The sequence below is a fragment of the Engystomops pustulosus genome, chromosome 5 (assembly GCF_040894005.1).
Source record: "Engystomops pustulosus chromosome 5, aEngPut4.maternal, whole genome shotgun sequence".
Lineage (NCBI taxonomy): Eukaryota > Metazoa > Chordata > Amphibia > Anura > Leptodactylidae > Engystomops > Engystomops pustulosus.
Window position 1 is genome coordinate 201,256,284 of NC_092415.1, and position 14,821 is coordinate 201,271,104.

The window sequence follows — 14,821 nt, forward strand, 5'->3', positions numbered from 1 at the left end:
ACCACAATATTAGGCACATCAGCAGCATCATTAGTATCAGCATTAACCCCTTGCACATCACAGTCCTGAATGTCCTCCCCAGAAACATCCTGCACAGCAAAGTCCTGTGGAGAAACACCCTGAGGTGCCATGGTGTTACCTTCAGGTGCGAGTCCTGAGTCCTCCTGCAGTTTGCCTTGTGGTGTTTGCACAACTTCACTGCTGTCATCAGGTCTGCTTACTGCTGGGACTTGTGGTGCCTCACCAAGGGTTGCTGGGACTTGTGGTGCCTCATCAAGGGTTGCTGGGTCTTGTAGTACCTCACCGTGTTGATATCTTCTTTTGTATACTTCTCCCTCCTCAAAAAGAAGAGTTGCCGGCTGCAGTACTGGCCTTACATGGGACTGCTGGGTCTCAGACCTTGATGTTGACGCAGACATCTTGTCAAACCTCTGCTGGTTCCTGTAGGTCTCTCCAACTGGTCCCATTTGGTCAATAACAGACTCCATCTCCCTCACAATGTCAGAGAGCTGTTTGGCCAGGGAGTCCAGCTTGTTATCCAGCAGGGCCTGCTTCCCCGGGTTTGCTGTCTTTAGCATATATGTACAATCTATTTGTTTTTGCAGGTACAGCTTTTGTTTTTGTAAAGCGTCCATCTTCCTCACCAGTGCTGGGATCTGAGCGGCCAGCTGGAGCTCCGGTGATGGCTCTGGGGGCTGCAGTTTGCTGCTTTGGAGTTGTTCTGACTTGGTTGCAGGCCTGGATCCTGTAGCCGCACTACCACCGCTCTTTCCTGGTAACAGACCCTGTGACTTTGGTGCAAAGTCCTGTGACTTCTGGTGTTTGGAAGCTGCTGTTACTGCTCGTGGGTCACAATCTCTTGCTGGGTGACTGGGTCCCAGAGGTCTTGCAGACACAACACTGGTAGCACCTTTGGGTCTTTCCTCATGGCCGCCTTGCATCTCCTTCCCAGCCTGCATTCCCCCAGACCTGGTGCGCTCAGCTGGTAACATCACTCGCTGCTTCAGGTTCTCCTGGATGGTCTGTCTCTCCAGCGATGTCCTCCTCTGCCTGCCCGGGGTGGAGGTGGATTGTCCACCTGAGGCCTGGGATGGAGGCTGCTGCACACTCTGCATGTTCCTTGCTTTTGGACTTTCAGGCACTTTAGCTTTACTCACAGGTTCTACAATCATACTTGCAGGTTGTTTCACCAAGTTCTGACCTGAAACTGCTGGTTTTTCCACATCAAATTTCTTTGTAAAACTGGGACTGTTCACATTTGTTCCTTTCACGGAGTCTTTTGAAATCACATTGGTTGCTTGCACTGGCTGAGTAGTATTCACCAGATTAGGCCTAGAAGCCTGGGCCTTGCATGGGGAGCTTCCCCACCCAGGGTGGCCCCGCCCTGGGCTAGCTCCAGACATCCAGAGAGATCAGGAGCTCAACTAGCACACAACCTCACCTCTAGGAGGCAGGATTATAGTAGTTATATTCCTGTACATAGGGGGCAGTATTATAGTAGTTATATTCCTGTACATAGGGGGCAGTATTATAGCAGATATATTCTTGTACATAGGGGGCAGTATTATAGTAGTTATGTTCCTGTACATAGGGGGCAGTATTATAGTAGTTATATTCTTGTACATAGGGGGCAGTATTATAGTAGTTATATTCTTGTACATAGGGAGCAGTATTGTAGTAGTTATATTCCTGTACATAGGGGGCAGTATTATAGTAGTTATATTCTTGTACATAGGGGACAGTATTATAGTAGTTATATTCTTGTACATAGGGGGCAGTATTATAGTAGTTACATTCTTGTACATAGGAGGCAGTATTATAGTAGTTATATTCTTATACATAGGGGGCAGTATTATAGTAGTTATATTCTTGTACATAGGGGGCAGTATTATAGTAGTTATATTCCTGTACATAGGGGGCAGTATTATAGTAGTTATATTCTTATACATAGGGGCAGTATTATAGTAGTTATATTCTTGTACATAGGGGCAGTATTATAGTAGTTATATTCTTGTACATAGGGGGCAGTATTATAGTAGTTATATTCCTGTACATAGGGGGCAGTATTATAGTAGTTATATTCTTGTACATAGGGGACAGTATTATAGTAGTTATATTCTTGTACATAGGGGGCAGTATTATAGTAGTTATATTCTTGTACATAGGAGGCAGTATTATAGTAGTTATATTCATATAGATAGGGGCAGTATTATAGTAGTTATATTCTTGTACATAGGGGGCAGTATTATAGTAGTTATATTCCTGTACATAGGGGGCATTATTATAGTAGTTATATTCTGATACATAGGGGCAGTATTATAGTAGTTATATTCTTGTACATAGGGGCAGTATTATAGTAGTTATATTCTTGTACATAGGGGGCAGTATTATAGTAGTTATATTCCTGTACATAGGGGGCAGTATTATAGTAGTTATATTCTTGTACATAGGAGGCAGTATTATAGTAGTTATATTCTTGTACATAGGAGGCAGTATTATAGTAGTTATATTCCTGTACATAGGGGGCAGTATTATAGTAGTTATATTCTTGTACATAGGGGGCAGTATTATAGTAGTTATATTCCTGTACATAGGGGGCAGTATTATAGTAGTTATATTCTTGTACATAGGGGGCAGTATTATAGTAGTTATATTCTTGTACATAGGGAGCAGTATGATGGTAGTTCTATTCTTGTACATAGGGGACAGTATTATAGTAGTTATATTCTTGTACATAGGGGGCAGTATTATAGTAGTTATATTCTTGTACATAGGAGGCAGTATTATAGTAGTTATATTCCTGTACATAGGAGGCAGTATTATAGTAGTTATATTCTTGTACATAGGGGGCAGTATTATAGTAGTTATATTCTTGTACATAGGGGGCAGTAGTATAGTAGTTATATTCTTGTACATAGGGGACAGTATTATAGTAGTTATATTCTTGTACATAGGGGGCAGTATTATAGTAGTTATATTCTTGTACATAGGGGGCAGTATTATAGTAGTTATATTATTGTACCTAGGGGCAGTATTATATTAGTTATATTCTTGTACATAGGGGGCAGTATTATAGTAGTTGTATTCTTGTGCATAGGGGGCAGTATTATGGTAGTTATATTCCTGTACATAGGGGCAGTATTATAGTAGTTATATTCCTGTACAAAGGGGGCAGTATTATAGTAGTTATATTCCTGTACATAGGGGGCAGTATTATAGTAGTTATATTCCTGTACATAGGGGGCAGTATTATAGTAGTTATATTCTTGTACATAGGGGGCAGTATTATAGTAGTTATATTCTTGTACATAGGGGGCAGTATTATAGTAGTTATATTCTTGTACATAGGGGGCAGTATTATAGTAGTTATATTCTTGTACATAGGGGCAGTATTATAGTAGTTATATTCTTGTACATAGGGGGCAGTATTATAGTAGTTATATTCTTGTACATAGGGGGCAGTATTATAGTAGTTATATTCCTGTACATAGGGGGCAGTATTATAGTAGTTATATTCTTGTACATAGGAGGCAGTATTATAGTAGTTATATTCTTGTACATAGGAGGCATTATTATAGTAGTTATATTCCTGTACATAGGGGGCAGTATTATAGTAGTTATATTCTTGAACATAGGGGGCAGTATTATAGTAGTTATATTCTTGTACATAGGGGGCAGTATTATAGTAGTTATGTTCCTGTACATAGGGGGCAGTATTATAGTAGTTATATTCTTGTACATAGGGGGCAGTATTATAGTAGTTATATTCTTGTACATAGGGAGCAGTATGATGGTAGTTATATTCTTGTACATAGGGGACAGTATTATAGTAGTTATATTCTTGTACATAGGGGGCAGTATTATAGTAGTTATATTCTTGTACATAGGAGGCAGTATTATAGTAGTTATATTCTTGTACATAGAGGGCAGTATTACAGTAGTTATATTCCTGTACATAGGAGGCAGTATTATAGTAGTTATATTCTTGTACATAGGGGGCAGTATTATAGTAGTTATATTCTTGTACATAGGGGGCAGTAGTATAGTAGTTATATTCTTGTACATAGGGGACAGTATTATAGTAGTTATATTCTTGTACATAGGGGGCAGTATTATAGTAGTTATATTCTTGTACATAGGGGGCAGTATTATAGTAGTTATATTCTTGTACCTAGGGGCAGTATTATATTAGTTATATTCTTGTACATAGGGGGCAGTATTATAGTAGTTATATTCTTGTACATAGGGGGCAGTATTATAGTAGTTATATTCCTGTACATAGGGGCAGTATTATAGTAGTTATATTCCTGTACAAAGGGGGCAGTATTATAGTAGTTATATTCCTGTACATAGGGGGCAGTATTATAGTAGTTATATTCCTGTACATAGGGGGCAGTATTATAGTAGTTATATTCTTGTACATAGGGGGCAGTATTATAGTAGTTATATTCTTGTACATAGGGGGCAGTATTATAGTAGTTATATTCTTGTACATAGGGGGCAGTATTATAGTAGTTATATTCCTGTACATAGGGGGCAGTATTATAGTAGTTATATTCTTGAACATAGGGGGCAGTATTATAGTAGTTATATTCTTGTACATAGGGGGCAGTATTATAGTAGTTATGTTCCTGTACATAGGGGGCAGTATTATAGTAGTTATATTCTTGTACATAGGGGGCAGTATTATAGTAGTTATATTCTTGTACATAGGGAGCAGTATGATGGTAGTTATATTCTTGTACATAGGGGACAGTATTATAGTAGTTATATTCTTGTACATAGGGGGCAGTATTATAGTAGTTATATTCTTGTACATAGGAGGCAGTATTATAGTAGTTATATTCTTGTACATAGAGGGCAGTATTACAGTAGTTATATTCCTGTACATAGGAGGCAGTATTATAGTAGTTATATTCTTGTACATAGGGGGCAGTATTATAGTAGTTATATTCTTGTACATAGGGGGCAGTAGTATAGTAGTTATATTCTTGTACATAGGGGACAGTATTATAGTAGTTATATTCTTGTACATAGGGGGCAGTATTATAGTAGTTATATTCTTGTACATAGGGGGCAGTATTATAGTAGTTATATTCTTGTACCTAGGGGCAGTATTATATTAGTTATATTCTTGTACATAGGGGGCAGTATTATAGTAGTTATATTCTTGTACATAGGGGGCAGTATTATAGTAGTTATATTCCTGTACATAGGGGCAGTATTATAGTAGTTATATTCCTGTACAAAGGGGGCAGTATTATAGTAGTTATATTCCTGTACATAGGGGGCAGTATTATAGTAGTTATATTCCTGTACATAGGGGGCAGTATTATAGTAGTTATATTCTTGTACATAGGGGGCAGTATTATAGTAGTTATATTCTTGTACATAGGGGGCAGTATTATAGTAGTTATATTCTTGTACATAGGGGGCAGTATTATAGTAGTTATATTCTTGTACATAGGGGCAGTATTATAGTAGTTATATTCTTGTACATAGGGGGCAGTATTATAGTAGTTATATTCTTGTACATAGGGGGCAGTATTATAGTAGTTATATTCCTGTACATAGGGGGCAGTATTATAGTAGTTATATTCTTGTACATAGGGGGGCAGTATTATAGTAGTTATATTCTTGTACATAGGGGGGCAGTATTATAGTAGTTATATTCTTGTACATAGGGGCAGTATTATAGTAGTTATATTCCTGTACATAGGGGGCAGTATTATAGTAGTTATATTCTTGTACATAGGGGGCAGTATTATAGTAGTTATATTCCTGTACATAGGGGGCAGTATTATAGTAGTTATATTCTTGTACATAGGGGCAGTATTATAGTAGTTATATTCTTGTACATAGGGGGCAGTATTATAATAGTTATATTCTTGTACATAGGGGGCAGTATTATAGTAGTTATATTCTTGTACATAGGGGGCAGTATTATAGTAGTTATATTCTTGTACATAGGGGGCAGTATTATAGTAGTTATATTCTTGTACATAGGGGGCAGTATTATAGTAGTTATATTCCTGTACATAGGGGGCAGTATTATAGTAGTTATATACTTGTACATAGCTGGCAGTATTATAGTAGTTATGTTCTTGTGCATAGGGGGCAGTATTATAGTAGTTATATTCCTGTACATAGGGGGCAGTATTATAGTAGTTGTATTCTTGTACATAGGGGGCAGTATTATAGTAGTTATATTCCTGTACATAGGGGGCAGTATTATAGTAGTTATATTCTTGTACATAGGGGGCAGTATTATAGTAGTTATATTCTTGTACATAGGGGGCAGTATTATAGTAGTTATAGTCTTGTACATAGGGGGCAGTATTATAGTAGTTATATTCTTGTACATAGGGGGCAGTATTATAGTAGTTATATTCCTGTACATATGGAGCAGTATTATAGTAGTTATATTCTTGTACATAGGGGGCAGTATTATAGTAGTTATATTCTTGTACATAGGGTGCAGTATTATAGTAGTTATATTCTTGTACATAGGGGGCAGTATTATAGTAGTTATAGTCTTGTACATAGGGAGAAGTATTATAGTAGTTATATTCTTGTACATAGGGGGCAGTATTATAGTAGTTATATTCTTGTACATAGGGGGCAGTATTATAGTAGTTATATTCTTGTACATAGGGGGCAGTATTATAGTAGTTATATTCTTGTACATAGGGGGCAGTATTATAGTAGTTATATTCCTGTACATAGGGGGCAGTATTATAGTAGTTATATTCTTGTACATAGGGGGCAGTATTATAGTAGTTATATTCTTGTACATAGGGGGCAGTATTATAGTAGTTATATTCTTGTACATAGGAGGCAGTATTATAGTAGTTATATTCCTGTACATAGAGGGCAGTATTATAGTAGTTATATTCCTGTACATAGGGGGAAGTATTATAGTAGTTATATTCTTGTACATAGGGGGCAGTATTATAGTAGTTATATTCCTGTACATAGGGGGCAGTATTATAGTAGTTATATTCTTGTATATAGGGGGCAGTATTTTAGTAGTTATATTCTTGTATATAGAGGGCAGTATTTTAGTAGTTATATTCTTGTACATAGGGGGCAGTATTATAGTAGTTATATTCTTGTACATAGGGGGCAGTATTATAGTAGTTATATTCCTGTACATAGGGGGCAGTATTATAGTAGTTATATTCTTGTACATAGGGGGCAGTATTATAGTAGTTATATTCTTGTACATAGGGGGCAGTATTATAGTAGTTATATTCTTGTACATAGGAGGCAGTATTATAGTAGTTATATTCCTGTACATAGAGGGCAGTATTATAGTAGTTATATTCCTGTACATAGGGGGAAGTATTATAGTAGTTATATTCTTGTACATAGGGGGCAGTATTATAGTAGTTATATTCCTGTACATAGGGGGCAGTATTATAGTAGTTATATTCTTGTATATAGGGGGCAGTATTTTAGTAGTTATATTCTTGTATATAGAGGGCAGTATTTTAGTAGTTATACTATACATGTGAACATAGCCTCATACTTTATGAATACTAATTGTCAAGTTGTTAGATCGTTATTTTTAGGAACCATTGAATTCTACATATAATACAGCCCTATATAATAAAATATTATGTCATGCAGCACATGCACGTGGTAAGGTGAGGGCTGCAGCAGGTACATAGAAAATAAATATAATGACAGAACATAGAGCGGTGGGCGCCACTTTTTAAAAATTACATCTTTGCTCATAGAAAATGTTATGAATTACTTAGTACAAATACTGGAATCTGGAGAAACCTTCTCTAAAGTCATTTGATGGAGTCTGATTTTCCAGAGGTTATGGCTGTTTCTTGCTTAGGTTGAATCTGGTTGATTACTTACTAGGAGTCACTCCAAGCAGTAAGAAGCAGCCCAATGCAGAGAGCACAGAGCACAGCAGTGTGAGACACAGTCCTGCTGCTTCTTACAACATACACAAGGTACGATTACACAGATATCCAGGGATATCTGAAGGCACAGAGCACAGCAGTGTGAAATGACACTCCTAGTGCACTTGGAGAAGCTACGGTCCTGGAATATAAATCCATATTTCACAGCCCTGCTCCTACTTGCAGCATTACTCATCTCTCCTGGGACAACACCTAACATTGGCTGCAGAGAGCACAGAGCACAGCAGGGTGAGGACACACCCCCAGTGCATTTAAAGAAGCTACAATCCTATAATATAAATCTATATTTCACAGTCCTGCTGCCACTAAAAAAATATACATTGGTATTATTACACAGAAATTTAGGGCTGATTACTAACAGTGACTGCACAGAGCACAGCAGTGTGAGGACACCCCCCCAGTGCACTTAAAGAAGCTACAATCCTAGAATATAAATCTATATATCACAATCCTGCTGCCACTAATAACATATGCATTGGTATTATTACACAGAAATTCAGGGCTGATTACCAAAAGTGACTGCACAGAGCACAGCAGTGTGAGAACACAGACCTGGAGAATTTGGGAGATTTTTATGGGTTTCATAGTGAACCTCATAACCAATCTAACAGACAGAGGTTGTCCTGATTGGGCAGACCCTTTATAGGATGTAAATAAACACATAAGAAATATACAACTTCTGCAGCTTTGCTTTTCGGAATTTTGCTCTAGTCACACACAAAGCTGCATACAAATCCCTGTTAGATGGATCCTTGACAGCTTATGCGGTATTCTGTGATCCGCCCTATCACATGGTTTGTCATTCATGTTAAATAAAGCTTTGCTCTTCAATCATCACACGACACACGGACACTTTCTTACCCCAAGAGTCCGCTCTGAATATTCCTGGGAATAGGAAATAAAACATCTTTTTTATCCATAATGTTACAGGAATTGATACATATATTATAGGATAATGGGGGGGGCTTCTGACTACCACAAATCTTCCTGACACGTGGCTTCACATCCAGTATTATATCCACATGTGGAGGAGCTCAGTGTATGTCGCTATTATATAAGTACCTTGTGGCGGAATTACATGAGCCTTTTATATTGTGTCGTATTGCGGTATTATCCGTTCAATATCTGATCAATAATATCCGCAGTTCTGAATGCTGTTACTTATCTAATCACTGTATGGCAGTATTATCTGAGCCCTGCATGTGTGTATTATTTATGGGCATTATGGCAGTATTATTTGAGCTCTGTATGTCGGTATTATTTCAGCACTGTATGTAGGTATTATCTGAGTCCTCTATGTTGATATTATGTAAGCACTGTATGACAGCATAGTGAGAAGTATAAACTGTATAATATGATTATCTGAGCTCTGTATGTCGGTATTATTTCACCACTGTATGGTGGCATTATTCTAGTCCTGTTGATATTATTATTGAAGCGCTGTATGACAGTATGTGGTGAGAAGTATAAACTATACAGTATGATTATCTGAGCACTATATGGCAGTGTATTATTCAAGATTTGTATTGTAATATTTAGAGGACTGTATGCAGAATTGTCTGAGCACTGTATTGTGGTAATATTTAGGCACTGAATACCGGAATTATGTGTGCACTGGATAATAGTAATATTTGAGCACAATGTTATTTCAGCACTGTCCGGGAGTGATATTTTATAGCAGTGCAGTACAATATTATTCAAGCTTTGTATTGTAGTATTATATGAGCACAGAAGTGTAGTAATTTTAAGGCACTGTATGGTGGTATTATTTGAGCACGGTATGTTGGTGACCAGCAGTATGTACACATCCAGTATGCTTCTGGAATATAAACAGTCCTGCTGCTACTAACAACATACACAAAGGTCTGATTACACATCTCTACAGGGACAATGCAGAACACTGGCTGTAGATATCACAGCAGTGTGAGGATACACATCCAGTACGATCCTGGAATATAAATCCATATCATATCACAGTCCTGCTGCTACTAACAAGATACACAAAGGTCTGATTACACATATCTCCAGGGACAATGCAGAAAATTGGCTGCAGAGAGCATAAAGCACAGCAGTATGAGGATACACATCCATTATGATCCTGGAATATAAATCCATATCACATCACAGTTCTGCTGCTACTAACAACATACACAAAGGTCTGATTACACATCTCTCCAGGGACAATGCAGAACACTGGCTGTAGATATCACAGCAGTGTGAGGATACACATCCAGTACGATCCTGGAATATAAATCCATATCATATCACAGTCCTGCTGCTACTAACAACAAAAACAAAGGTCTGATTACACATCTCTCCAGGGACAATGCAGAACACTGGCTGCAGAGAGCACAGCAGTGTGAGGATAAACATCCAGTACGATCCTGGAATATAAGTCCATATCATATCACAGTCCTGCTGCTACTAACAAGATACACAAAGGTCTGATTACACATCTCTCCAGGGACAATGCAGAACATTGGCTGCAGAGAGCACAGAGCGCAGCAGTGTGAGGATACATATCCAATACGATCCCGGAATATAAATCCATATTGTATCACAGTCCTGCTGCTACTGACAATATACACAAAGATCTGATTACACATTTCTCCAGGGACAATACTTAACACTGGCTGCAGTCTGCATGGTCAAAAAACACAGTTTCCCTTCAACTCTAAAACTAAATTTCCAGATTTTTTAGGTGGACCAATAATCCAGATTATTGGATAATCCGGCAGCCTTGTTTGATAAAAGCTGTTTGCCCGGTATCATACAAGTAGACATCAGACACTCCGATGACTGAGGATTGTGCACATTGCACCAGACCCTCCCCTCTGGCTGAGCAGTGGATCATCCACTGCTATATGTGAGTGAATGGAGGCTTTGTCTGCTGTAATCTGCCTCCATTGTACAATAATGTGGCCTCATCATGTGCCGCATTGTCTCCCCGCAGGATGATGACGCCCGCTCCTGCCTTGTTGATGTCAAGATTTTATGAGCGCAGTAATTTCATAAACAGCCATAATAACAGTAATAATACCGCTCTATTACACAGCGCACAAACAAATCTGCTGCACCGCCCCCTGTGACAGAGCTGGGGGAGATTTCTGAGACACGGAGTCGAATTTGAAATACAGCCCTGGAGAGATGTGTGACAAGACCTTTGTGTGTGTTGTTATTAGCAGCAGGACTGTGATATATGAATTTATATTCCGGGATTGTAGCTTCTCCAAATGCATTGGGGTTGTGTCCTTACACTGCTTTACTCTGAGCCCTCTGCATCCAGTGTTAGGTATTGTCCCTGGAGGGATGTGTAATCAGACCTTTGTGAATGTTGTTATTAGCAGCAGGACTGTGAAACATTTATTTATATTCCTGGATTGTAGCTGCTTCAAGTGGACTGGGGGTAAGTCCTCACCCTGCTGTGCTCTGTGTTCTCATCAGTGACTGATGCACCTATTAGTATTAGTCAGGGAAGAGCGTAATCTCCAGGGACAATACCTAATACTGACTGCAGAGGGCACACAGCAATCCTGGGAAATAAATCCATATTTCACAATCCTGCTTCTACTAACAACATATACAGAAATCTGATTACACATCTCTCCATAGACAGTACCTAACTCTGGCTGCAGAGAGAACAGAGCACAGCAGTGTAAGGGCACACCCCAGTACACGTGGAAAAGTTACAATCCTGGAATGTAAATCCATATATCACAGTCCTGCTGCTACTAACAACATACACAAAGGGACAATACATAACACTAGTTGGAGAGAGCACAGAGCACAGCAGTGTGAGTCCCACTGCTACTAACTATCCACAACAAAGTTACGATTACACATCTCTTCAGAGACAGTGGGGGTCATTTACTAAGGGCCTGATTCGTGTTTTCCCGACGTGTTACCCGAATATTTCCGATTTGCGCCGATTTTCCCTGTATTGCCCCGGGATTTTGGTGCACGCGATCGGATTTTGGCGCATCGGCGCCGGCATGCACGCGACGGAAATCGTCGAGCGAAAACCCGACGGATTCAGAAAAACCGCCGCATTTAAAAAAAAAAGTGTCGCGGTACTCGCCTTCACTTGGTCCAGCTTGGTGAAGATCAGTGCATTCCGATGCTCTTCAGCGCAGCAGCGACATCTGGTGGACGTCAGAGGAACTGCCTTAGTGAATCGCCGGAAGACCCGAATCCACCGCAGAGAACGCGCCGCTGGATCGCGAATGTACCGGGTAAGTAAATCTGCCCCAGTACCTAACACTGGCTGCAGAGAGAGCAGAGCACAGCAGTGTGAGAACACAACCCAGTACAATCCATATTTCCATATATCACAGTCCTGCTTCTACTAACAACATACACAGCGGTATGATTACACATGTCACCAGGGACATTACATAACACTGGCTGCAGTCTGAATGGTCACACCTGACTACAGATTCTACTTAATTTTTGATAACTGTATAAAATGTTCTACAACTTTCTTATATGTTTTATGATCTAAATTCTCAGCATTTTAATCTCCACTTGCTGAAGACTTATAGTTACATTCAAAGATAGTGACTCACAGCGAGTCCTGCTCTCAGCTGAGAGACAATCGTATCCAGTCTAGACAATGCTCTGTGAGCTCCACAGCCCCAACTCCACATTGATACATTGTAGCAATCCTGTACAGAACTAGTCCTGCACTCAGCTGAGAAGTGGAGGCAATTATATCCAGTGTAGATAATGCTCTGTGAGCTCCACAGCCTGGATTCCACACTGATACATTGTAGCAATCCTGTACAGAACTAGTCCTGCTCTCAGCTGAGAAGTAGAGGCAATTATATCCAGTGCAGACAATGCTCTGTGAGCTCCACAGCCCCAACTCCACATTGATACATTGTAGCAAACAGAGAGCTCTGTGCATCTTCTGCTATGTGTCCAGCTCACAGAGCATTGTCTATATCCACGTAAGTGAAGGAAGGTCCCAGATAAGTAATTATAGATGAACCAAGATGCATATTATAGAAGAATTTAGAAAAATACTTATGAAAGGTCTCTGATCATTAATTATGAAAGAACCTAGCAGTAGTGGATTATAATGTAGGCAGTTTGGGGATAGTCTGGGGCCCAAGCCTTCTAGGGGGCCTATGGCCACCCAAAGTTTATAATGAGAAGGACCTTCAACCATGAAGTTCTCGTACATCTGTCTCTGCTCTAAATACACATGTACACAAGAGCCATTTCAGGACCTTTCAAGGTCCTCCAAAGGTCCTGAAACCACAGATTGAAAGCAGCAGAAGGGACACATCCTCCATTCCCCAAGAAGCTGATTCTAGTACCAGATGTAGGAAGTGAGTCCAGACTTGTAGGGGCCATAATATTCCTACAGCCCAGGGCCCATGGTGGTGTTATCTGCCCCTGGAAGCTAGATACATTATTATGGAAGGACCCAGATAAATCATAAAGAAAGGACCAAGATAAATGACCATGGAAGAACTAAGATAAATACCGTAATTGTGAAAAACCTAGATAAAGGATCTAAATAAATAAATAAGAAAGGAGCCAGATAAATAATTGTGTAGGACCTTTAAAATAATCATGGAATTAACCAGATAAATATTTATGGAAGGATCCAGATACATATTATAGGAGATTATAGATAAATAATTGGCAGACCCAGATAAACGGTTATGGAAGGACCAAGCTAAATAATTCTGGAAGGATCCAGATGAATGATAATAGAAGGATCCAGATAAATAATAATAACAGGATCCAGATAAATAATAATAACAGGATCCAGATAAATAATTATAGAAGGATCCAGATAAATAATAATAACAGGATCCAGATAAATAATAATAGAAGGATCCAGATAAATAATAATAACAGGATCCAGATAAATAATAATAACAGGATCCAGATAAATAATAATAACAGGATCCAGATAAATAATAATATAAGGATCAAGATAAATAATAATAGAAAGAACCAGATAAATAATAATAGAAGGATCCGGATAAATAATAATAGAAGGATCCAGATAAATAATAATAGAAGGATCCAGATAAATGATAATAGAAGGATCAAGATAAATAATAATAGAAGGATCCAGATAAATAATAATAGAAGGATCCAGATAAATAATAATAGAAGGATCCAGATAAATAATAATAGAAGGATCCAGATAAATAATAATAGAAGGATCCAGATAAATAATAATAGAAGGATCCAGATAAATAATAATAGAAGGATCCAGATAAATAATTATAGAAGGATCCAGATAAATAATAATAACAGGATCCAGATAAATGATAATAGATGGATCCAGATAAATAATAATAGAAGGATCCAGATAAATAATAATAACAGGATCCAGATAAATGATAATAGAAGGATCCAGATGAATGATAATAGAAGGATCCAGATAAATAATTATAGAAGGATCCAGATAAATAATAATAGAAGGATCCAGATAAATAATAATAGAAGGATCCAGATAAATGATAATAGATGGATCCAGATAAATAATAATAGAAGGATCCAGATAAATAATAATAGATGGATCCAGATAAATAATAATAGAAGGATCCATATAAATGATAACAGATAGATCCAGATAAATAATAATAGAAGGATCCAGATAAATAATAATAGAAGTATCCAGATAAATCATAATAGATGGATCCAGATAAATAATAATAAAAGGATCCAGATAAATGATAACAGATAGATCCAGATAAATAATAATGGAAGGATCCAGATAACTAATAATAGAAGGATCCAGATAAATAATAATAGATGGATCCAGATAAATAATAATAGATGGATCCAGATAAATAATAATAGATGGATCCAGATAAATAATAATAGATGGATCCAGATAAATGATAATAGAAGGA

General features: G+C 38.2%; 1 protein-coding gene across 3 annotated transcripts in view; it reads right to left on the reverse strand.

Annotated features, from left to right (window-relative positions):
* The window catches only part of DYNC1I1 (dynein cytoplasmic 1 intermediate chain 1), a 221,096-nt gene that overhangs the window by 189,783 nt on the left and 16,492 nt on the right, over nucleotides 1-14,821 (reverse strand). Inside the window, exon 6 of one of the 3 annotated variants that reach the window (XM_072154360.1) lies at nucleotides 8,802-8,825. The exons of the other annotated variants lie outside the window; for them this stretch is intronic. Coding sequence (XP_072010461.1) covers nucleotides 8,802-8,825 — 24 coding nt within the window. The remainder of the gene's footprint in view (nucleotides 1-8,801; nucleotides 8,826-14,821) is intronic. 3 annotated transcript variants of the gene reach the window in all.